At 44.6% G+C, this 26,464-nt stretch overlaps 1 protein-coding gene across 1 annotated transcript in view; it reads left to right on the top strand.

Moving 5' to 3' along the window:
- Positions 1–26,464, top strand: part of LOC144681104 (protein eyes shut homolog) — a 440,210-nt gene that overhangs the window by 318,965 nt on the left and 94,781 nt on the right. The window contains exon 9 of the mRNA XM_078542836.1: positions 3,174–3,307. Coding sequence (XP_078398962.1) covers positions 3,174–3,307 — 134 coding nt within the window. The remainder of the gene's footprint in view (positions 1–3,173; positions 3,308–26,464) is intronic.

The raw sequence follows: 26,464 nt of genomic DNA, 5'->3' as shown, positions 1-26,464 counted from the left end.
AATATGGTCACACGTGTTTGTCCATGGTTTTCATTGAGGTCGTAACCAATTTAAAGTGAAGAGAATATCACAGCGATGTGCGAAGCGTTTCTCCCTCAATATAAACCAACAATAATCATTAAGCCTTTGAAATACAGAGCATCACCCAGGGAATATCTTTTAGATATGATAGTAACATAGGAACATGAAGAGAACATTCAGCCTCTCGAGCCTGATCCACCATTCGTTTAGATCATGAATAATTTGTATCTTAACTCCATGTGCCTGCATTGGTTCCATAACCCTTAAAACCCTCACCTAGTAAAAATCTATCAGTCTCATTTAGGAGCTTTTTGATTGATCCCCAGCCTCAACAGCTTTTTGGGAGAGAGAAAGTACCAGATTTTAAATGCCCTTTGCATCGAGAAGTTCTTCCTGACATCACCCATGAATGATCGAGTTCTCATTTTAAGATAAGAATACAAGAACATAAGAAATAGGAGCAGGAGTAGGTTATTCAGCCCTTGGAGCCCGCTCCACCATTCAATGATATCATGGCTAATCTTCTACTTCAGCACCATTTTCCTGCATTACCCCCATATCCCTTGATGTTTTTAGTAAGTAGAAATCTATTGATCTCAATATTGAGCATACTTAATGAGCCCCTAGCCAGGGGAAACATCCTTCCTGCATCTATCCTGTCGAACCCTGGAAGAATTCTGTGTGCTTCAATGAGGTCACTTCTCATTCTTCTAAACTCGAGAGAATACAGGCCCAGACTATTTAATCTTTTCTCATAGGACATTCCCTCCATCCCAGGTATTAATTTAGTGGACAAAAACAAAAATACCTGAAAAAACTCAGCAGGTCTGGCAGCATCTGCGGAGAGGAACACAGTTAACGTTTTGAGTCCGAATGACCCTTCAACAGAACTAAGTAAAAATAGAAGAGAGGTGAAATATACGCAGACTGGGTGACCGCTTTGCAGAACACCTTCGGTCTGTCCTCCTGTCGTTTGCCATTTCAAGACTCCGCCCTGCTCTCATGCCCACATGTCCGTCCTTGGCCTGCTGCACATTGTTCCAGTAAAGCTCAACGCAAACTGGAGGAACAGCACCTTATCTTCCAACTAGGCACTTTACAGCCTTCCGGACTGAATATTGAGATCAACAATTTTAGATCATGAACTCTGTCCTCCATCCCCACTCCCTTTCCGATCCCCCCCTTTTTTTCCAATAATTTATATAGATTTTTCTTTTCCCACCTATTTACATTATTTTTAAATGTATTTCCGTCCATTGTTTTATCTCTACCTTTTAGCCTTTTTCGATTCCTTCACCACCCACCCCCGCCCCCCCTCCAACCCCACTAGGGCTATCTGTACCTTGCTTGTCCTGCTTTCTACCCTTAATTAGCACATTCCTTAGATAATATCATCACCTTCAACACCTCTTTGTCCTTTAGTCTCTGACATCTTTTGGTTATCTCCACCTATCACTGGTCCTCTATCCAGCTCTACTTGTCCCACCCCCCTTAAACCAGCTTATATTTCACCTCTCTTCTATTTTTACTTAGTTCTGTTGAAGGGTCATTCAGACTCGAAACGTTAACTGTGTTCCTCTCCGCAGATGCTGCCAGACCTGCTGAGTTTTTCCAAGTATTTTTGTTTTTGTTTTGGATTTCCAGCATCCGCAGTTTTTTGCTTTTATCTTAGTGATTAATTTAGTGAACCTTGTTACACTCCCTCTATGACAAGTATATCTTTCCTTAGGTAAGGAGACCAAATGCTCCCTTGTTCTGGACTCCACAATCAGAGGAAATAGTTTCTCTCTATGTACCCGATCAGCTTTGTTAATCATCTTAAACACTTCAATAAGATTGCCCCTTAACATTCTACACTCAAGGGAATACAATCCTCGTCACCTGTCTGCATAATTTAACCTATTAATCTTGGTAGCATTCTGCTGAATCTGCACTTAGCCCCCTTCAAAGCCAATATATCCTTCCTGAGGTGTGGTTCCCTGAACTGAATATAATACTCCACTTTATATCCCTGCAGCATAGAGCAGGAACATAGGAACAGGGGTAGGCCACTCAGCAACAGCCTGTTAAACCCCTTCTGCCATTCAATGATCTGCATCATGACTCCATCCTTAGTTCCATATTCTTTCTTACCCTTGTCCCACAACAATCTATCAAATTTAGGTTTAATTGGTCCAGCCTGGGTTACTTTCTGTACTCTAGATATGGTCAAACCAGGGATTTGTATGGGCGTTGAGAAATATTGTTCCCATTATATTGCCTGGGTGAATGCAGCTCCAACAACATGCAAGATGCTTGACACTATCCAGGACAAAGCAGCTTGCATGATGAGCACCCCATCCACCACCTTCAACACCCAGTCCCTCCACCACTAACACACAGTGGTAGCAGTGTGTACCATTTACAAAATGTACTACACCAACTCAACAAAGCTCCTTCGACCCCACCTTCCAAACCCATGACTTCTACCACTGGAAGGACAAAGGCAGCAGATACATGGGAACATCACCATCTGCAAGTTCCCCTCCAAGACACTCACCATCCTGACTTGGAAATATATCACCGTTTCTTCACTGTCGCTGGGTCAAAATCCTGGAACTCCCTCCCTATCAGCACTGTGGGTGTACCTACACCACAGGTACTGCAGCAGTTCAAGAAGGCAGCTCACCACCACCTTCTCAAGATAGGGATGGGCAATCATAATTCTGAGCCAGCGACGCCCATATCCCATGAACGAATAAAAAAACCTAGTTATAAAGGCTGACATTGCCTCCACCTTTTTGATTTTTTTTTTGCGCCTGGCAATTACATTTTGGGGGTTGCATTGGAAACAGGAAGCACTAATCAGGCAGTCCCATTATTTGGAATTGTCCTTGGCTTTCCTCATGCCTTCTCCACCTCTTGCACTTGGACTGTAACTTAGCCTTCACAGTGATACAAAAAAAAAACACAGCAGCAGCATGTAAGTGCACTCAAAATCTATTCAAATGTCAGCAAAGGTTAAATTTTGCATGAGTACTAACATTGATTTGTGAAATGATGTAATTAATCTCTATTGGGCACATTAAATCCCAGTTACTGCAGTTGAACACTCCTCAGTGAATTGCCTTTCCACTGTACTTTCATGTTCCTTGACATTTAATTTCTTGCAGGATTTGAAGGCAAGAATTGCGAAGTAGATTCGGACGCGTGCACAATACTAAACGTCACCTGCCCGAGGGGATTACAGTGTGTGGATCGTCCGGCTGCCTTGGAGTATGCCTGCCTCACACCGTGCTCCAGAAATGTAAGCTAGTTTAATTCAGTGAAGCGAAAAGAGATCAAGGCAGCAGGCCAATGTTATCAATTGTAGAGTATGTGCAATTGAGAGCTTTGCATGCCCCAAACTGGTAATTCAGGAGCAAAGCACAGCTGATATCACGGGAATTTTGTCAAGCTCTTTTGACTGCACGTGCCTGAATTCCTGTTGCCCACTTCTCTGTCAAGCTCTGCGCTGCGAATGGAAATCTACAGGATCTCTCCTTCCACCTCCCCTGAGAAGATTTCCCCAATCTCTGTTTCGAGTGAAATTGTAAATACATTAAACATGATTGAATAGTGTGAGGGCGGAGGGGGAAGGAGAGGGATGCATATCTTGGATATTCGGACGTATTTACGTAGAACTTTTGCGCAACAGATTTAATTGGGTTGAGTTCATGATAGGGTAAATGGTCCATACTGTGTGAAAGTGTAGACTCGGTGGACCAGTACTATTGAAAAATGATGAACACAAAATCAATGCCTGACACACAGAGCTGCAACACCTTGTGCATCACAGTATATACATTTCCCACCCTATCATAAGTTTTGCGATTTCCTGCAAGGCACTGTTAATTGAATCCAAGCTGGTTGGTGAAGTCAACACCAAGACACAGAGCTTTTCTTTACTAAGAGAGTTTATTGACTTTGTTCAGTTCTCATAGCTCTCCTCTCACACACCCAGTGTCCCAGCTGTCCCCTATTTATATGTGCTCAAAGTACTTCATTAAACAACACCCTTCACCTCTGTATCCTAATAATATAATTAATATATTATTAACAGCATGAGAAATCAAATAAAACCTCAGGCCAATTAGGAAAGAAAAAATCTTGAAAATTCCTCTCCAATCCTCTTAGGAGATCAGAACTAGTCCAGGAGACTATCCCTGCCCTTATTGATGTTACCAGGTAACTATCACTTGTACAGGGTGATCTCCACCCCAGCTAGAATCAGATTCATCTCTAGCTGCAAAGAATTTGACACATCCTTGTCCAGCACACAAACTGCCAGCCTTTCCCACAGATCCACTTTCCTCTACTTCAACCTTATACTTTGTTGTTTCCACTAAAGAGAAACTGGCCTTCCTCCTTCAAACATTGCGCAGAATTGCAAAGTTAGCAAGTCAAAAGATTAAAGGGGTGAAATTCCTCCATGACTTTGTCTGCAAGATACTGTCACTTAGGCAGATGTTACACCAGGGAGAGTTAGCATCCATTACAACAACAACAACAACTTGCATTCATCCAGCACCTTTAACATAAAGAAAAGGTGGCCAGAATTTTACATCATTTGAGCGGGTGCGCGCCCAACCCGACAGAGCATGAAATCACGCAAGAAACCACCAACGTGTTCCAACGTCATTGCGTACTAATGCGATATTTCGCTCAGCAGGCGTGCTCAGTAGTCAAAAGCATGTACGCCGACATCAAGCGGGCAATTAAGTGCAAAGGAGTCAATTGAAAGTGATTTTACATGGCCCGTCCACTTTTACGGTTGGCAGATGGGCCAATTGGCCTGGCGGGCTTCACATTTTTGCTACAACCTCGATCCAAGGCGGGATGAAATATCTGGGGTGAAATATAATAAAAAAAGATGTCTGGTGACTGAGTTTTTTTGAGTTTTGCTGCCAGGTGCTTGAATGTGCTGCATAGACACAGTTTGGTGCATTTTTTTCTTGTCATTTAATCGGTACAGGTCTGCAGCTCCCTGAGGCAGCTCTGCAGCAGCTGTCTGCCATCAGGGAGCTCGCTCGAAGCACCCACCCACACCCTCACTTTTGTCGGCGCACGCCCTCTTCCCGCCCCCCTCGGCAGCGCCGAGCCTTTTTCAGTGCGTGTTTCATGCTAGTTGCCCATTATTTGGCCAGCCAGCATGAAATTATATTTGGGGTCAATTGTGGCCGGAAGCGCATCTCGTGTCTGCTTCCGGGCCTACTGATTGCATGCGCCTGATGAGCACAAGATTCAGGCCAGTGAAAAAAATCACTGCTGTTAATTCCTCCTACAGTTAGTGAACCAGTTGCTCTTTTTTTTTAAGAGTTCCCTACTCTGTTACATGTTTATTTAAATTGGAGACACATGTTGTCAGTCCATGGTATGTCCATTCATTTTGTGCAGCTTCATGGATCCATGATAATCATGTGTTGTCACTCTCGTGTCATTATTGGGAACCAATTCAATGCCTGTTCAGTTATTTTTTTGTTCAGTCTTCGAGGTGCCATTCCTGTTGAATTATTGACCACATCATTATGAGAGTCAGGGAGTCGAGAAGAGCATCATTATTAGAGGCCAATCTTAACAACTCCCTGGCTCTTCAGCATACCAACCTATGGGCTAGAGCATATTGCCACCACTCCCCCACTCTCACACATGCTCTGGACCTAGCTTTGTCTGTTCAAGGATGGATGGTGTCTACCACTTGCTTGTGCCATCAATACAGGAATTTTCTTCAGCTTTCGTATCATCTTCAGCTATAACCTCAGCCTTCACTCCTGCTCCCTACACATCAACTCTAATGAGTCATACAGGATCCCTCACCTGCCTGACTAATGTTACCCACTGCAATATGTCTCAGGCATCCGACTTAACTCCAACTGGCATTCTCGAACTAATCCTTCACCAACCCACACACCTACTGAGTGTAGTTTGCACAAGTAGGCAAATGCCGTCATGGTGGCTCGGAAGGATGGGGTAAGGGGGTGGGGGGGCTTATGGTGGTGGGGAAAAAAAATGATGAGCTACAACTGTTTCTCGTAATGTCTGAGAATTCACCTCTTGATCCCAATTCAATCCTAGCAAGCCCTGTCTACCGTCTCAGCTGGATGTAAGAGATCCTATGGAACCACTTTGAAGAAGAGGAGGGGAGTTCTCCCCTATGTCCTGGCCATTATTTATCCCTCAACCAACATCACTGAAGCAGATGATCTGATCATTATCATACTGCTATTTGTGGGAGATTGGTGTGCGCAAATTGACTGCCATGTTTCCTGCATTGCACCAGTGACCACACCTCAACTGTACTACATGGGTTGTAAAACATTTTAGAAAGTCCTGAGGTCATGTAAGGCGCTATATAAATGCAATTATTTCAGTCTTTTAAACTTATATACTTCTGTTTGGCATTATCCTCCTTTGTGTGACTGTTTCGGCTGAAAGTTATTTGAAATGGGAACTTAAAAACGTTAAGCCCCGGGAATATTTCTAGTATACAATTCTGGGAATGAATTGTTTCAAAATGTACCATTTGCTGGAAAAACAAGAGCAGTATTTGAAAAACTTTTAAGAGAATTTGGGACAGTCATCACATCACAGAGTTCACATTTATCCTGCTGCCAGGGTTTACAGGTGGCGATGCAGCTACCTCAACATGTCCGAGGTGCAATGCTGAAGGAGGATCCACCTCTCAAGGGAGACAGTGACCTCCATTTGTCATATGATTGGGCCTGAGATCACCTCCGACTGTATGGGTGGACACCCTATGCCAGTGGCTCTGAAGGTCACAGTGGCTCTCAACTTCTATTCCTCTGGCTCTTTCCAGGGGTCAGTGGGAGTCTCCCAATCAGCTGACACAGTTGCATCAAGCTGATGACAGAAGCTCTGTGCCAGCGGGCCATGACATTTATTCATTTCTGTATGGATGAAGCCAGTCGGGCTGAGTGAACCAGAGACTTTGCAGCGATTACTGGGATCCCTAGCATCTAGGGTACCATTGGCTGCACACATGTGGCCATCAAGGCGCCAGTGGGTCAGTCGGGTGCCTTTGTCAACAGGAAGGGATTCCACTCCATGAACGTGCAGATAGTGTGTGACCACAGGATGTGGATTCTGCAAGCCTGTGCAAGGTACCCTGGCAGCTCCCATGACGCTTACATCCTCAGACACTCCCAGGTGCCGAGGCTCCTCAGTGCTTCAGCCTGACTGGATGGATGGCTACTGGGTGACAGGGGCTATCCATTGAAAAGGTGGCTCACGACGCCTCTCCACCACTCAAGAACAGAGGCAGAGCAGCGTTATAACAGGAGTCATGCCTCCACAAGGGCGGTGATAGAGAGGATCATAGGTCTTCTGAAGATGCACTTCCGATGCCTGGACTGTTCAGGGGGTGCACTACAATAGCCCCCAGAGCGGGTGTCACTGATAGTGGTTGCATGCTGCGCTCTCCACAATCTGGCACTGGCAAGGGAGGACCCACTGAAGGAAGAGGATCTTGAAGCAGCTGCACAGGCCATAGAGGATTAATTCAGTAGTGAGTCAGAAGAGGAACATGGTGAGAAGAATGCTGAGGGTGTGGAGGCAGACCTTGGTAACCTGCAGGGAGGCAGGGACACCAGGGATGCCTTAATCCAATGCTCTTTCAGCTAGGCTCCCAAATAAGCGCTACCACCTCATGCCAGGGCTGCCGCCTCCATCCAGAATGTCCAAAATGCCCCTGTCATGTGAACCAAAAGTCCACTCAGTGTCTGTGCAATAAAGTTTAGAGTCATTCACATCCAGCATTACATACTGGCGTACCCTGCACCAAAAATAAAAGGTGAAGCATACTCAGGCCATCACAACAAAAGCAAATTTAATGTTAATGTCACACTCAAATCACATTGACATGACCATTACTGGTGTTGACGTCCACACCAGTAGACCTATAAACCAAACATAACTGAATAGAAAATCACCCGTGAACAGTCCCTCTTGTGCTTATGGTGCCTTAAACTTAAGTTTATGAGTGCTATGTCTTGGTACCCACCCCCTCGTTAGCATTGGAGGCAGCCTGCTGACTCTGCTATCTTGTTGGCCTTGATGACTTTGGCGAACGTCCTCTGGCGAGTGGAGCCTGTGTTGGCCCTGCCTGGGAGGGTGCAGCCAGTGCCATGGCTGGCATCTCCCCAGTCACTGCAGCCTCATCAGATGCTAAGGTCACTGGCAGAGGGGTGGAGGAGCTGCTGCCTTCATCTGGAGTGCCCTGAAAGGAGCCTGCAGAAATGACAGGCAGCTTGTGCGCCAATGTGAGGTTGCTCTGGACTTCCCTGCTTGCCATTGATGGACGGGCGCCTAGCTGGGATACTGGGTGACTCATCCATCTCCCACACTGGCACTGACCACCTGAGGTCAGTGCCTGAGTGAGGGCTTGCAGGTCTGAGCGCAACCCCAGGAACCCTGGTTGTGTCCCTGAACTGTCCCTCCATGAAAATCTCCACTCTCTCAGTGAAGGAAGCAGTGCACTCGCCCAAGGGGGTCAATGCAGGGCTTGTGCTCCACATGGACTCTTCCACAACAGAGACCATGACACGCATACCCTCATGGATCTCGGCCAGATCCTCCTGCACATTCCCCTGGACATCCAGCATCTACCGCCTGATGGATGACTCCTGAGGCTCATCATCAGCCTTCAACCCAGCATCATCCTGGCCTCCAACAGTCCTCTGACTGCCAGTGCCCTGGAAATTCTCTGCCTCCGCCTGCACCTCAGGCGTGTGTGAAGTGCCCTCACCAATGTGCACCAACAATGTAGCCGATGATCTAATGCCCACCGAGGTGCTGGTATCTGTGCTGGTGCCTGGTTCAGAGTGCGGGTGTGACGCAGGTGCAGATGAAGCCTGGCGGTCCTCTGGCATCAGGGGTGGCCCTTCTGTGCCCTGAGAATGAGTGCGTGCTGGCGAATCTAAGGGAGAACAAGGACATGTCATTAGTTAAAGTCATCACACTGTCACTGTGCATGCAATGTGCATGAGACAATGGAGATCTGCATCACGGTGCCATCGTCTTTCAATGATCAATGGGGAATCCAATTTTGATGCTCCCATCAATGATGAGACTACACAAGAATGTTTGCACCATCCGAAACTCTCACCTCTGTGCACTACGCTCTTATCTTCTTCTGACACCCCAGCCTCTCCAAGCCCGGTTGCACTGGGAGTGTGCCGGATCTCCAGCTCCAGGGTGTCCTGCTCGAACTTGGTGAGCAGCAACAGGTTGGGTGGGGCTTCAACTGCCCGTGACCTCTCCAATTGGTTATGGCTTATCTTCTCCTGAAAGGACAGAGGAGCATTGATTAGTCCAATCTCTACCTGTAGCGCCATTGCAGCCTGGCCAAACCCACCTGAGCAACAGCTCACGGGGCACATCCGAGTCTTGGCCTTCAAGCCACAAGCATTCAGTCCAAGCTGCCAGGGTTCACCCCCTTGGCCAACTCCGGCATCACTGACAGTTGGCACTCAGATTCTAACACCCCTGAGCTCCATGGGGTGACAGCCACACCTTAACACTTCACTACACTAATTCATGCTAACCTGGTACTCACCCTTCCTGAGCGCAGCAGGTCACTGAATCTCTTGTGGCACTGTACCCATGTGCGCCGCACCACGTCATGGCTGCTGAGCTGTGCTGCACCCCCCCTCCCCCAAGCTTTCTTCGTCAGGTGTGGTAGCCTCCTCCTTCCATCCCTTGGTACAAGGGTGTCCCTCCTGGCAGCCACCTCCTCCAGAAGGACCATGAGGCACTCGTCCAAAAAGCAGGGGGCCGAGTGCCCACCCAACCTGCCCTCCCACTTGGCGTCTCCAGCCGCTGCCGAGGCCATAAGTACCGACTCTGCAACACAGGCTGTCTGCTTCTTCACCGGCAGCCTTCAAGGGGCTGCCTGCGCTGTTTTTAAACTGGCCACCGGCTCGTCATTGAACCCGGCGGCCGACAGGCTCCTGCTCCCGCCTGATCTTACCTCGACCATTGGGAAGCTGCGTTTCACGCTGGGCGGGCCTTAATTGGCCAGCCAGTGTGAAATTAAGGTCGTGAGCCGATCGCGATCGGGGGCCTCTTTCCTGGCCACTCCCAGGCCCACCGATCGTGCCCCCCATCCACCGAGCTGAAAATTCAGCCCAAGCATACAAAACACACACGCACACAAAACACACACACAAACACATGCACACAAGCACACACAAACACATTCACAAACACTCACACGCACACAAACGTGCACACACACACTCACACACTCACAAACACACACACACACCTATCAGAAGTAAGAGGAGCTAGAGTCCAGTATAAAAAGGTAAAACAATATACAGTTAAATATCCTTTGAATGCTCTTGAAGCATAGATTTTATACACTGCAGCCAATTTGGGTTAACTGGTTTCTTAGATGTGGTTAGATGTAGAAGATGTTGCAATTATTATGAGATCTCTGTCTGTTGGTAGATTTCTAGTAGGCTTCTCAAACCAGGCGACACACTTATTCCAAAGAGAAAGAGGGAGATAGGGCAGCCATAGCCTGTTTCCCCTGCTGAAGACTTCCTTGACACACCGCCTGTGTCACTTGTAATCTTCCTCAAGTGGCTGGGCAGCCTCACCTTGAAATATTTCACCCATTATGTATTTCTGAGAGGTTTTGGGTCTGTCTGTCTGTGGCAGCCATTACTTCAATATCCGGTACTCTGCATTTTTAATGTCTCTTCCTTGGACAGTAACAAGTTTGGATGGGTGTCTGGATTATGGAAAATGTCCCTCCCTTCATACTCCCCTGAGGGTGATTAGTTTGTTTCTCACCTTCACCTTGGAATGTGGCCTTGCATTTTTAAGCAATTTGCTATATTTCAGTTCAAATTGCAAAATTTCCAGTCAGTGGAAAGTTGCAAAAGCATATTTTCAAAGATAACAGAGACAAAGATAACTTGTGACAGTATTGCCTGACACTAGACTCCTGAAGCAACCATTCTATTTGGAACTTGGTCACAGCAGGAAACTCCCAGTGGGAAGGCTTTAGGGATGTGCTCAAAGCATCCCTGAAAAGGTCAATCATACCTACTGACTCATGGGAGTCCCTGGCTTGTGACCAACCAAAATGGAGAAGGCTCATTCGGGAAAGCACCAAACACACTGAGAGACTTTGCTGGGAATGTACAGGGATGAAATCGAGGCATCAGAGGGAGCGCATAAACCTCCATTCAGCCCATCTACCCAACCCTTCAAGCACCATCCTCCCTGCATGCGACAGTCTGCAGATTGCACATTGGACAAATCAGCCATCTTAGAACCCACCGGATTGGAGGGGAAGCAAGTCACCCTCGATCCTGAGGGACTGCCTAAGAGAAGAAGGATGAGGTCAAGATGATAAGCTCTCAAACACAGTACTCCAATTTGAAATTAATTTGGATCTACTTCAAGAATATGACAAATTGGAAATCGGATTGAACACTTGTTTTATGTAAGAAGGCTAAGCTATAGATTACACCTTAAAAGCTCCAACTGAGAACAAAGATAAATTATGCTCAGAGGGAGAAAGAGCCCTTTGGCATCATCTTGGACCGGGAGAAGTTCGAAGAGTACTTTACTTGCAAAGTAAATTGCTGTGGAAAGCTTACAAATCATTTGAAGTTGATTTGAAAAATTGTCCAATTAAGGTCACCCAAAAGACGCAGAGGATGATGTTTGGCTCCAGATAATGAATGCTTTGTTGTCTAAGAGGAGGGCAAGGAGACATTTGTACTGACGTAATGAGTGGAACCTATCGATCACGTGACCACAAAGATTGTTGACGCACATTTAAGCACAACAATTGTCAACACATGTTAATTACAATGATTAGTAACAAAGAAGAGTTGATTCATTTGACAGACTTAGAAACCAAAAAATGAGATGAAGGCCTGTGCAATGTTGAAATACTTGATGTATTTTGGGATGCAGTGTCGAAAATTGAACAAACTACTTTTATAGAAAAACATCTAAAATGTTTTAAGTGGTGTGACAATAACAAGGGATGGTCTGAAGGAGAGAAGTGTCATCACAGATTGCCCTCTCTTTCAACACTCAAAATAGCTTCAGCATAGATGAAAGTAAAGTTGACACAAGCAACATAGAAAACACAGGTTGTTTCCAGAGAACTTAGAGAAATTACTCCACTAATGTGATGACCCTGTTCAAGAAGGGAGGGAGACAAAAAACAGAAAACTATAGGCCTGTCAGCCTAACATCTGTCTTTGGGAAAATGCTAGAATCCATTATTAAGGAAGAAATAGCAGGGCATTTAGAAAAGTTTAATGCAATCAGAGTCAACATGATTTTGTGAAAGGGAAATCATGTTTGACAAGTGTGCTAGAGTTCTTTGAGGATGTAACAAGCAGAGTTGATAAAGGGGAACAGTAGATGTAGTGTATTTGGATTTCCAGAAGGCATTCCATAAGGTGCCACATAAAAGGTTATTGCACAAGATAGGAGCTCACGGTATTGGGGTAATGTATTAAGGATTGTTTAACACACAGAAGACAGAGAGTCGGGATTAATGGGTCTTTTTCAGGTTGGAAAGACATAACTAGTGGGGTGCCACAGAGTCCTAGGGCCTCAATTATTTACTATCTACATTAATGACTTGGAGGAGGGGGCAGAGTGTAATGTATCCAAATTTGCTAATGATACAAAAATAGGTGGGAGGGCATGTTGTGATGAGGACATAAGGATCTGCAAGGGTATATGGATAGATTGAGTGAGTGGGCAAAAACTTGGCAGATGGAGTTTAATGTAGGACAGTGTGAGGTCATGCACTTTGGTAGGAAGAATCAAAAGGCAAACTATTATTTAAATGGAGAGAGACTCCAAAAAAGGCCATTGACAGGCTAATTAAGATTGTTAAAGACCAGCCCGTCCAACCTTAAAGTTGGTGGGCAGGTCAAGAGCCCCAGTGGGCTCCTGATAATACATGAAACCTCATCCACTGGCAGGATGAGGTTTCATATCCGTTTTTTAAAAATTTCATAAAGTTAATGTGTTTCTTATTAACATGCCCCATCTCATGTGACATTGTCACATGAGGGGGACATGTTAATAATTTTAATATTTTTCTATTTTGATGTTTTTTTACCTGTCAGTAACTTCCCTGAGACAGCACTTGGTCTCAGAGAGCAATGCGTTCTTTCACGCGCATGCACGAAAGAGCACACTTTGACAGATGGGGAATCCACCCCCCTGCACAGGAAGCGCATAGCGCTTACTGTCAGGCAGCCCGCTGGGCCGGCCTTAATTGGCCCACCCACTCAAAATGGCGGCGGGCCCTGTTTCGGTGGCGGGGGTTGGCTGTCCGCCCACCGCCGAGCCAGTGGGTGCCATACGCCCACCAAGGGCAAAATTCTGCCCTGTGTCATACAAGTTCTAGTTAATGACCATCTCCAGCAAGAGGGCATCTAACCAACTCCCCTTGACATTCAATGGCATTATCATCCTTTTTCAAAAAACAACATCTTATTGAAACATGTAAGATCCTGAGGGGACTTGATTGGGTAGAAACCATGGTGGATGTGTCTTCTGATGGTGGAGACTAGAATTGGCAGACACAGTTTAAGAATAAGAACTCACCCTTTTAAGACCAATTGTTTTTCTCTTCAGAAGGTCGTTCGTTTGTGAAATTCTCTTACCCAGAAAACAGTGGAGACAGCGTCATTGAATTTATTAAGGCTGAGTCAGATAGATTATTGATAGACAAGGGACTCAAGGATTATGGGTGAGGTGGAAGGGAGCAGATAGAAAATTGGAATTGAGACCACAGATAAATCAACCATGATCTTATCGAATGGCTGAGCAGGCTCGACAGGCCGAATGGCCTACTCCTGCTCCATGTTCCTATGAATTTCCCCACTATCAACCATTGACCAGAAACTGAATTGGACCAGCCACATAAGTACTGTGGCTGCAAGTTCAGACCAGAGGCTGGGAATTCTGCAGAGAGTAACTCACCTCCTGACTTCCCAAAGCCTGTCCACCATCTACAAGACACAAATCAGGAAGGCAACAGAATACTCTTCACTTGCCTTGATAAGTGCAGCTCCAACAACACACAAGAAGCTCGATACCATCCAGGACAAAGCTGTCTGCTTGATCGATACCCCATCCACCACATTAAACATTCACTCTCTTCCATCATTGGCAACAGTATGTAATATCTACCAGATGCACTGCAGCAATTCACCAAGCTTCCTTTAACAGCACTTTCCAAACCCTTGACTTCTCCAACCTAGAAGGACAAGAGCAGCAGGCACAAGGGAACACCACCACCAGCAAGTTACCCTTTAAGTCACACAGCACCCTGAGTTGGAACTATATCATCATTCCTTTGCTGTCGTTAGGTCAAAATCCTGGAACTCCCTCCCTAAAAACAACGTGGGTGTACCTGCACCACGTGGACTGCAGCAGCTCAAGGTGCTGACTCGCCATCACTTTCTCAGTGGCAAATCAAGAAATTGATAAAGAGAAAATAGAATATGAAAGTAAACTAGTGAAGAACATAAAAACGGACTGTTAAAGCTTCTATAAGTATGTAAAAAGGAAAAGGTTGGAGGGCCTCATAGCCCTCAACTCCCCAATATTTCTTATGGGGCTCGACAGAGTAGATGCAGGAAGGCTGCTTCACCTGGCTGGGGGGTCTAGAACTGAAGGACAGACTCAGAATAAGTGGTAGGCCTTTCGGACCGAGCTGATCAGCCATGATCACGATGAATGGTGGAGCAGGCTCGAAGGGCCGAATGGCCTACTCCTGCTCCTATTTTCTATGTTTCTATGAGATGAGGAGGAATTTCTTCACTCAGAGGGTGGTGAATCTTTGGAATTCTCTACTGCAGAGAGGTGTGGAAGCTCAGTCATTAAGTATGTTCAAAACAGAGGTTGATCGATTTCTAGGTACCAATGACATCAAGGGATACGGAGTTAGTTTGGGAAGATGACACTGAGGTAGAAGATCTGCCAAGATCTAGTTAAATGGTGGAGAAGACTCAAGGGGCCATATGGCCTACTCCTGCTCCTATATTACTATGTTCCCAAACAGGAATGGACAACAAATGCTGGCCTTGCCAACAATGCCCACATCCCATGAACGAATTAGAAAACCACAATCTTTCAGACATATCTTTTAGAACTTGGCCAACTTGTTCAGTAATTGTGTTAACAAGCCACTCATGGTAATGGACATTTGAAGTTCCCCCTCCCAGCACTCAGCACTACCTGCAAGTGGTCTTGAACAGTGGGAATTATTGATCAGCTGATCATCAGCTGAGAGAGGGCAGCATGTAATAATCAGCATGAGATTTCCTTGAACATATTTGGATCCATCAGGCTTTATGGGGTCCAGAGAGGATCTTTAAAATTCTCAGTGTCCAGTCACCAGGCTGTGCCTCACTGTGGTAGGATCACAGAGAGGCCTGTGAGTCTTATTCCATGCTCTGTAGGGTAAACAGATCTAAATTTATGTAGGGTCAATAGATGATCAAAGCCAATGCCCTGTGGTATAAAGTGTTTAGATCCATCTATTGGACCAGAGAACCGCCAGAATGCAGAAAAAGCCAATTTACCTATTGTTTTATAATCATGGTTACTGGCTGCATGCTATGTAGCCAATGGGAAGCAATTTCTGACAAGGCTACTTGAAAACTGAGGATGATAGACCGGATGCACAGAGGGAGCTGATAATTATAGCTCAGTCGGTTGGCTGACTGAATAGGCATGATGTGGCTGTCAACACGAACAAGCTAACTGACTAGACAGGGACGTGTGGCTGTCAGCACGGGTCAGTTTACTGAGCAAACACACTGTGTGGCTGACAGTTTGGACCCTCTGTCATTCATCTCTCATAACAAGCACAATCGAAGCCCTGCGTCGTTCTCGCGATTCAAAGAGGAAAGCAGAGTCTCCATGAGGACATTAGCACAGTGTATAGTTCAGCAAAATTTTAGACCGAGGGTGGAATCATCCCAGATTTGCTCTAAGTGCGGTAGCAGGTGGGAAAAAGAACGTTTTACTGTCGGCTGTCATGGTGGCTTTTCATACCGTGTCATCCCAATCCTGCCTTATTAATCATGAATTCCCAGGAAACACGCTGTTTTGATAGTGGGTGGGCTCTCATTCGCCCACCACACCGTCACCTTGCCGCTTCCTCATGCCGGGTGCCATATTTAAAGTGCAGCCGCACACACACCCCTCAGTGCTTCCAGGCCAGAACAGCTACACAGAAGACATGGCCCTGAAAGGCAAGAAGACTGCAGCCCCCCAATTTAGTGATGCGTCCCTGAAACCCCTTTTGGATGTCATGGAGGCCTACTGTGATGTCCTCTACCCCAGCTCGGGGTGAAATCCAGCAAGCAAGCTCACCAAACAAACATGGGAGACGGTGGTCAGTGCCAATGCCCTGCAAAAGAGGACAGCCACCCAGTGCCGCTACAGGATGAATGGTCTCATCCGTTCCACCAGAGTAAGTCACTCTTCTCATCTCTCAACTCACACACACACAAAAACGCATCACACATCCACAGGGATCTCACACCTCAAGGGACAACACCACTAACTCTCACACACACCCTCACATCTCCATCAGGCTCATATCCTCTCGAGCTCGTGTCCTCATCTTGTCCATGACTCCGCTCACCACATGCAGCAGCATGTGTCCTGTTCACATTCTCTCCATCTGTTTTCATGCAGGAGAAGCTGGCTCACAGCAGCAAGGAGAGGTCCCAGACCAGGGGTGGAGTGGCCCACATTAGGATCCTCACTCACTCTGAGGAGAGTGCCATCGTACTGGCTGGTGAGGACCTGGACCATGCCTACAGCGACAGTGAGGTTGGCAGCAAACACCCACGTGAAGATCCTGCACCAGCTCATCCCTCTCTCACCGCACCTTAGTGATCTCTCTCCCTGCTTTTGACTCTGCTGCTATGCATTAGCTATCTCTACTTTGGTTCACAGGGAGCTCTGCCAAACGAGCAACACTCCCAGCCAGCCAGTATCTCAGCTCCATTCAGGTCCTCTCCTCCAGCCAAGAGGACACCTCCTCATTGAAGAGCTGGCAATGAGCAGCCTGGAAAACCCATCACAGTGCTTACCCATACCCTCTACCAGCGCAAAGACACACAATTTGATGGGATCTAGATCGAGTGCAGGCTTGTGTTCACAATCTGGTAGTCACCACACGGAAACGTGCCAGCAGCAGGAGGAAGAAGGTTCAGCCAAGCTCCCCGGCATCTGGAGGTTTATAGGAGAAGAGGCACCTGTGAGGTTCGAGTCAGATGATGAGCCTCTGTGATGGATGCATTGCTCCAGGGTCCAGTTGCTGTAGGGCTCCAGCATCTTCTTCTCAGATGTCTGCCATCTGAGCAAGGCCTTAACAGTAAGTCCCTAATTCTGCTTGTCACACTTGCCCAGACGTGTTCTTGGCCAGCGTGTTCTCCCGTAACGGTAAATTTGGCATGGGGGGCAATTCTGGTTGAGCCTTATTTGAATCCCATTAGTGGGATGTAAAGTGGACTCATGCAGCATGGACTTCTGCTGTGCTTTCACGCTGGCGTGAAACTGATCTATGCCCCTCATGCTGAATTGACCCCCCTGCCCACCATGATACCCGACACCAGACAATTCTACCCTAAGGGTCAGGGAACTCAACTTTGCGGGAAGTCGTGCCTGTATTATAATCTTGGAAAGTGCTTTGAAATTCCAACATGCTGTACTCCCATAAAACTGTAGAGCACTTAAGTTAAAGTCAACATTTTAATATCTACACAAAAGGACTCATTTCACTGGAGCAGGACATCTCATTAGTTAGTTAGCCCAGTTAGTTAGACTTACAATGATAATGGAAGGGTAAGGTCAAAAGGGAATCTGACAAAGTGAAATAAAGAATGGGAATGAATGATTGGATTGAGAGAGAAAATAAAGAGAGAAAAAATTTCTTCTTCAAAGTTAAAAAAATTGGTATTGTTAAAACTTCTTTCACAATGTAAAGGAGTGCCACACCACACTTATCTCATAGGCAGAACTCTGAAGAAGAGTCATACGGACTTGAAATGTTAACCCTGTTTCTCTCTCCACAGATGCTCTCAGACCTGCTAAGTTTTTCCAGCATTTTCTGGATTTTTTTTGGGTCAATAACTTTGCTCAGCTCCTCTGCTGTGGCTTCAATATCCAGCTCTACCATGACAGGCAGGCTTTTTATAGCATCCAGAGCTTCCTCGGTGACCCTGTTCCCCCTAGAGTACTACTCAAGGTAGTCTTCCACCAATCTCTCCACCTGTTTATTGCAGTCAATGATGATCCCCCCTGCCTTTGTTTTCAATGGAGCTGTTTTCTTTACTGTTGCATTTTTGATCCCTTCATAAATGCTTCTCACATTCCCTGTGTCAAAAGATAACTGGATATTCGAGCAAAGTTGTAACTTGTATTCATTGGCGCATTGCACAGCAATCTTTTGGACTTAACTTCGGGCAGGGCCTAGTGCATTCAGGGTCTTCTCACTTGGATCTCACTTGTAATTAATCAGAGTGGATTGCTTTGCTTCAATGACAGGTTTCATTACATTGATGTTAGCCTCAAACCACTTTTCTGCTCTTTCTTTCTACCTGTTAAGAGTGCGGTGTTGTAGATGGTGTCTTGAAGTATGTTCTATTTCTCCTCTGCCACTCTGTTCAATAGAATCAAGGAGCTGTTGGTTCTCATCTGGGTAGGCAGTACCAAAGATTCGATGAAGAGAGGGAGGAAAAAAAGAGATGGAAATAATGTCTTATTAAAGGTTAAAAAATTGGTATTATTAAGGCTTCCTGAACCTTTTCACAACCTGAAGGAATGACACTCCATACTTATAATTGATTTTTTTTCTGGGCAAAAGAGGGTGATTGGCAGCTATTCACAATTGACATATCATTAAAAGGGCGCTTACACTGTCCGTTGGTAGCCATAAATGCCTGTGGCACATTTAATGAGCAAATTAATGTGCAAATACTGCAACTTTGTGAAAATCACAGGGAGGAGGAAAAGTGCAAGACCTCCTCCAAGCAACCTGTGGTAATTTGCTATTTGGGAGTCCCTTTTCCAGGCCAAATGTCACTGGCTGTTTTGTGGATTGATAACAGTGTGCATTGTGCAGACTCTGTTATTTTTAAGCAAAATTTGGCCCAATATTCTACTTCAATCATGAAACATAACAGGTGATCTGGCATATAGAAGTGTTAGTTCCTGTCAGGTAGTAACACAGTGAAAATTAAGCAATGTAAAACACAGGGGAAATTAGCAGGAAAAATCTGCTTCATACTTCTTTACACGTGATAACTTACAGATGATATTTTACAACCCAAATCTGTCCTGATACTCAAAGAACCAGCTTTTGTTTCCCTTCCTCCTCATATCATGATATCATGGATAATTAATGACAAAATCTGCTGAGCTTTAAAAAAATAGTATGAGAAGATAATTAAAGGTCATATTTTCTCACTGCACAGTGATGACTCCCATAGCCATGATCTCTACCACCTAGAAAAACTGTAGCAGGTGCATGGGAAAGCCACCACCTGAAAGTTCCCATCTGAGCTATCCATGATCCTGATTTGGAAATATCTCCCTGTTTCTTTATTGTGCGAATAATTTCGCCACACAGATTGCAGCGATTCAAGAAGGTGGCCCGCCTTCTCGAGGGCAGCTAGGGATGGGCAATGAATTCTGGCCTTGCCAGTGATGCCCATATCCCGTGAATGAATTTAAATAAAAATCATGCTGTTTTATCCCAGAGAGCGCAGTCTCAGCTTTGTAGTTGGTACCTTCAGAGTAGATGGCAGGTACTTCTCTATAGTAGGGAAGTAAATGAGAGCGAGCATTACTCTGGGCTGTTCTTGTGCACTTTCCAGTTGCCAGTTGCACAGGGCAGTTTGCTGGGGCCTGAATGGTGTTAGTCGAAATGACTTGGAACATTTCAATTGTGAGGATCTGAAGCAAGTTTAATTGCAGGGAACTGAACTGTGTTCCAGGAGCATAAAAAGACTAAGCCATTTAGCCCCTTGAGCCTGTTCTGCCATTCAATGAGATCATGGCTGCTTTGTGACTTAACTCGGTGTGGCCGCCATTGCCCCATTATTGCCTCACGAACTCCAAAGAAGAGTCAAATTGGACTCAAAACATTCACTCTGTCTCTCTCTCCACAGGGGCTGCCAGACCTGCTGGGTTTTTCCAGCATTTTCCGTTTTTATTGCCCCATTATTCCTTGATACAGTTGCCATTTGTGAAAGAGAGTTCCAAACTCGTATCCCCCTTTGTGTGTAGAAATGGTTCCCAATTTCATTCCTGAAAAGCCTGGCTCTAATTTTAACATGATACCTTCAAGTCCTAGACTCTCCAACCAGGTTTCTTCTTAACTTTCCTATTGGTTTGCCTTAATATCTTGGAAACTTAGGGCAGGATTTTTCGCTGAGCGGGCAGGCGAGCACGCCTAACCTGCTCGAGTGTAAAATTATGCGCGATGACATCGGGCGAGCGTCCTGGTGTGATTGCGCACTCACGTGACGGCTAGCAGGCATGCGCGGGAGTCGGCAGCACGCCCACCAACAATTAAAAGGCCTATTAAGGCCATTAAAGTCCTAATTAAATGAAATTTTTTGCTACCCGTCCAACCTTACGGTTGGCAGACAGGCGAAAAGGCCAAGCAGCCTTTGCACTTCTTAGGAAACCTCATCCACAGGCAGGATAAGGTTTCCAACAGCAACTAAAAATAAAATATAAATTTTAACATTTCATTAAGAACATGTCCCTGCTCATGTAACAGAGTCACACAAGGAGGCATGTTTTTTTTTTAACAATTTAAGATAGTTTATTTTTAATTCTTAAACTCTTCATCTCCATGAAGCAGCTCTGTGCCTCAGGGAGCTTTTCCAGGGTGCACCCGCGCACATGAGCAAAGTTCCCCGCTCGCCTTCCTCCCCACCCACACGGGCAGCGCTGAGCACTGCCACGCACATTTCACGCTGGGTGGGCCTTAATTGGCCCGCCAGCATGAAATCGCAGTCCAACCCCAATCGTAGGTGGCGATTGCCCCGCCCACCCCTGCTGAGCCCACCGACAAGGGAAAAATCCTGGCCTTAATCAAATCACCCTTAACCTTCTAAATATCAGGCAATACAACTATAGTTTGTGTAATTTTTCAAAATTTACTTCTAGGTGTCAGGCACTATTCTGATAAATCTATGTTGCGCCCCCTCCAAGGCTAATATATCCTTCTTAAGCTGTGGTACCAGAATAGTACTCCAAATGTGGACTAACTGGTGTTTTGTATTGATAAAGCATGGCTTCTACCCCCTGCTATTCCTCTAGATATAAAGGCCAGCAATCCATTTACATTTTGATTATTTTCTGTACTTCTTCATGACATTTAACAATCTATATACCTGTATCCCAAGATTTCTTTAGGCCGCTACTGTTACTAGTTTTTCATCATTTAGAAAGTATTATTCTATCCTTTTTTAGGTTCAAAAGTGGGTGACCTTATGTTTTCCTACAATGAAACCCATTTGTAACAATTTTAGCCATTCACTTAATCTATTAATATCTCTTTGTAATGTTATGCTTTATTGTAACATAATATCATATTTCTAACTTTCAAGGTACAGGCTTTAATCAATGTAGACTATTTGCAATTGATTTTTCCTTTTTAAAAAAGTGGACAATGATTTCTGCACAGGTAAAGAATTAATTCACATCTCTGGGAAGTTCTTAGAATGTAAATAACTGTGGGTGAAGTGCCTTCCATTGAAAAGGCTGGCTACAAAACCATGTAAACTTACACCACATTGTCTGATATGTACTGAAACTCAAATTCAATGATCACTCCAGACTCAGTGTCTGTGAGCTCAAAACTTAAGAAAGAGTGTGGAGAGACCAGTTTATCACAAGCAGGTATGACCAGTCACCTTTCATCCCCCGTTGTGTATTGTAAAAGATTTTGAGTTGTGATTTTTAATTGCCCTTGCAAGTTTCTTTTATCTTCCTTTTTCTAGCTTTTACTAACCATTTTGTTACCCTTTTTTATTCTTTGTATCTTTCCCATTCACCAGGATCTGTGCAATTTTTGCAAATTTGTTAGCTTTATCTCATAGCTTTATGTTGTCTCTTCTCACTTTAATCATTCATGACACCTTTTTTGCCATGTCTATATCCCTACACTGAGATTTTTTAAATGCCTTAACCTCCTTAATCATAGATTCTAGCATTTTCCCTATGGCAGATGTTAAGCTAAATAGCCTGTAGTTTCCTGCTTTCTGTCTCACTCCTTTCTTGAATAGAGGAGCCACATTCACTATTTTCCAATCTGATGGGACCTTTCCAGACTCTAGGGAATTTTGGAAAATTAAAACCAATGCATCTACTACCTCAGCAATCGCTTATTTCAAGACACTAGGATGAACTGCATCAGGATCTAGGGACCCGTCAACTTTTAGTTCTAATATTTTTTTCTCAGTACCCTTTCTCTGGTGATTGTAATTGTTATAGGTTCCTCCCTTCCTTTCACCACCTGATTCATAATTATATCTGGGATGCTATTTGTATCCTCTCCGGTGAAGAGAAATGCAAAATATCTGTTCAATTCATCTGCCATTTCCTTATCTTCCATTATTAATTCCCCAGACTCACTCTCTAGAGGACCAACACTCACTTTACTTATTCTTTTCCTTTTTAAATACCTGTAGAAACTCTTAATATCCGTTTTTATATTTATAACTAGCTTTCACTCATACTCTAATTTCTCTCTCATTTTCTCGTTGTTCTTTCCCTATTTTTTATATTCCATCCAATCTTTTGACGTGCCATTGATCTTCGCAGAATTTTATGCTTTTTCTTTCATTTTGATAACATCTTTAACTTCCTTAGTTAGCCACGGGTGATGCATGCTTCTCCTAGAGTCTTTCTTTCTCACTTGAATGTATCTTTCCTGAGTATTATGAAATATTTCCTTAAGTGTCTGCCACTGCATCTCTACTGAGATATCTCTTAACCTAATTTCCCAGCTCACCTTAGCCAGCCCTGTCTTCATACCTTTATAGTTGCTTTTCCCACATTTAAAACATGAGTCTTAGACCCACTCTTCTCTCCCTCAAATGGAATGCAAAATTCAATCATGTTGTGGTCACTGCTATACAGGGATTCCTGTTAAACCAGGCATCTTGACCCTGATTGGTGAAGGCGTTGCCCTGAGGAATGAGTCAGCGTTTTAAATTTCAAACAATGTTTGGCAGTTAACTGTCAGTCACCATCAATGGTGCATTCTCCATGGCAATGCCACTTGCCAACTAACTAGCACTCTCTTCATGTATAGTATAAATTGTTGTCTTCCCCCTATATTGGTGTTCTTGCGAGTGGTCCGATGAGTGCAAGACGAAAAGCTTAGACATGTCTCTTTTTCAGCAATACTCAAATTAATCATCATAGAAATCCTGGGAAGTTTACAGCACTGAAAGAGGCCACCTGGCCCATTGTGTCTGCGCCAGCCAAAAAATGAGTCCTCCAGCCTAATCCCACCCTCCAGCATTTGGTCTCTAGCTCTGCAGGATATGATACTTGAAGTGCTTATCTAGACACCTTTTAAATGAGTTGAGGGTTTCTACCTCTGCTATCCTTTCAGGCAATGAGCTCCAGACCCCTACTACCTTCTGGGTGAAAAAAAAATCTTCATCTCCCCACCAATCGTTCTTCCAATCACTTTAATTCTATGTCTCCCTGTCACGGACCTCTCTGGTAAGGTAAATAGGCCCTTCCTATCCCCTCTACCCAGGCCCCTCACAATTTTGTACATCTCAATCAATTCTCCCCTCAGCCTCCACTGTTCAAAGAGAACAACCCCAGCCAATCCAATCTTCCCTCATATCTGCATTTTTTCAGTCCTGGCAACATCCCCGTAAATCTCTCCTGTACCCTCTCTGGTGCAATTACATCCTTATTGTAATGAGATGACCAGAATTGCACACACTACTCAGGCTGTGGCCTAACTAATGACATACAGTTCCAGCACAACCTCCCTGCTTTTACACTCTATACCTCGGCTAATAAAGGAAAGAACTCCACATGCCTTCTTAACAACCTTATCGAACTGTACTACTACCTAAAGGGACCTGTGGACATTCACTCCAAGGCCCTTCACTTCTTCTAAACCTCTCAATATTTCCCATTAATTGTGTATTCCTTTGACTTGTTTGACGTCCCAAAATGCATCACCTTACACTTCTCTGGGTTGAATTCCATTTGTCACTTTTCTGCCCACCTGACCAGTCCATTGATATCTTCCTGCAGTCTACAGCTATCCCCCTCACTATCAATCATGCGGCAAATGTTTGTGTTGTCTGCAGACTTCTTGATCATGCCCCCCCACATTTACATCCAAATTGTTAATATATACCACAAAAAGCAGGAGACCTAGTACTAAGCCCTATGGAAGCCCAATAGAAACAGCCTTCTTGAATCATTACAGAGAGATTTTCTTTGAAGATCACGCACTATCACTGCACTGCAGAATCAAGTGGCATTGCCTATGCCCTATCTACTACATTTAGTCGTGCACTTGGAGCCATCATCTGTGTTCCCACATTGGCAAATGTGGCTGTGCTGTTTCAAAGGTGCAATGGTAGGTTCTGCAATCACAGATACCAAAAGGTAAAAGGCCTTACTTATTCACTGTGGAAGTGAAGAATTGGAAGATATCTTTGACACTCAAGCCTGCACAAGATGAAAATGACTATGACTCAGCAAAAAAGGCACCAACAACCTATTTCATACCCAAGAAAAGTACAATATACAAAACAATGGTCTTCTGACTCACTAAGCAAGAAGCAAATGAGACAATTGATTATGATTGCACATGATTGAGGCAACTAGCAACCATTTGTGACTTAAGTGATATTGAACACGTTGAATGGGAAATCAAAGCACAAGTAACCAAAGGTTGCCTCTCTAGTCAACAGCGCCGCAAAGCACTCAGGAAAGACAGAAAGCTGTCAGAGCTGCTACAGTTGGCAAAATCGTTATCACCTCCAGAGCTGAACTGAAGTTGAGGCTGCCAATGGCAATTACCACGCTCCATGTTCAACTCCTGTGAACATTGTTCATTGCTCACGTGCTAGGCAACCGCTTGCAAAGCAACAACAGCAGTCTCACAAACAGAATTGTGACTTGTCCAAACAATGTTTCCATTGTGGCGATGCTTTTTCACACAGAACAGAATGTTCTGCTACTGGTAAAAACTGTAAAGCTTATGGAAAACTCAAGCACTTTGCTTGTGTTTGTTGCTCATCAGCAAAATCAACTACTAAGGCCAATACCACATCAAAAGGATGAGAGTGTTGCCAAGGTAGAGCCCATGATCCTGAATACTTTTTTGTGCTCTCTTTCAAACACAGCAACAAACATGTGACAATGACCATCGGCCATTCAGGCATTAATGCTCTCATCGATACAGGAGCATCAGTCAATGTCACGGGAGACAAAACATGCAACAAACTTCAGAACTGCCCCAATCTCTGCAAACAGGGAATGCAAGGATGTTCTTTATTTTTTGTCTTGCATGCAAAATACTGTAGTGTGTGGGTGAATACACAAAGGTACTTGAGGAGCCATGTTAAATTAGCAAAATAATAAACATTGGGAAGGATGCAGACTTGAACTAAAGAATAGAGCACATTATTCATGAATGACCATAAGGTTTTACAAGGTCTTTGAAACAGCTATCATAGTAATGACAAAAACAATCTCCACTTCCATTTGCTTTATATTAAATTTAGTCTAATTCATTTCACTTTTTGAGTTAACTTGTGGTTTTAATGCTTTTATTAAATGGAGTTGTGTCATGTAGAATTATACAGAAAAGCTATTGCATGAGTGAAATATGGCTCAGATGTGCAGAATGATGGCCATTACTCATATTTGTGGTAATGTAATCTTATAATGTTTGTATAATGACTCATTGATTTTCTAAATTGACATTGGTTATTTGATGAAGCAAGTTTCATTATCTTTTGACCCAAAGGCTAAACAGCATGAGTGAGACAGCCTAGTGTAGAAATAAACATTTTGCGCCACAGTTTTATTATGGAAAGATGACCTCCATATTGAAATACCACCCCTTCCTAAAATGGTTTTTCTGCCCACTGTGCTTATTAAGTGTGCTGTAAGAAGTCACAAAATCATAGAATTGTACCATCACAGAGGGAGGCCATGCGGCCCATCGGGTCTGCATTGGCTCGACAAATGATCAATTCATTCACTACCATTCTCCCGCCTTCTCCCCCGAATCCTGCGCGTTCTTTGTTTTCAGATAGCAGTCTAACTCCTTTTTGAATGCTTCGATTGAACCTGCCTCCACCACACGCTCAGACAGGACATT

Source organism: Cetorhinus maximus, chromosome 5, assembly GCF_964194155.1.
Source record: "Cetorhinus maximus chromosome 5, sCetMax3.hap1.1, whole genome shotgun sequence".
Taxonomy (NCBI): Eukaryota; Metazoa; Chordata; class Chondrichthyes; order Lamniformes; family Cetorhinidae; genus Cetorhinus; species Cetorhinus maximus.
The sequence above is the reverse complement of the archived record's forward strand: the minus strand, read 5'-3'. Positions and strand labels throughout refer to the sequence as shown.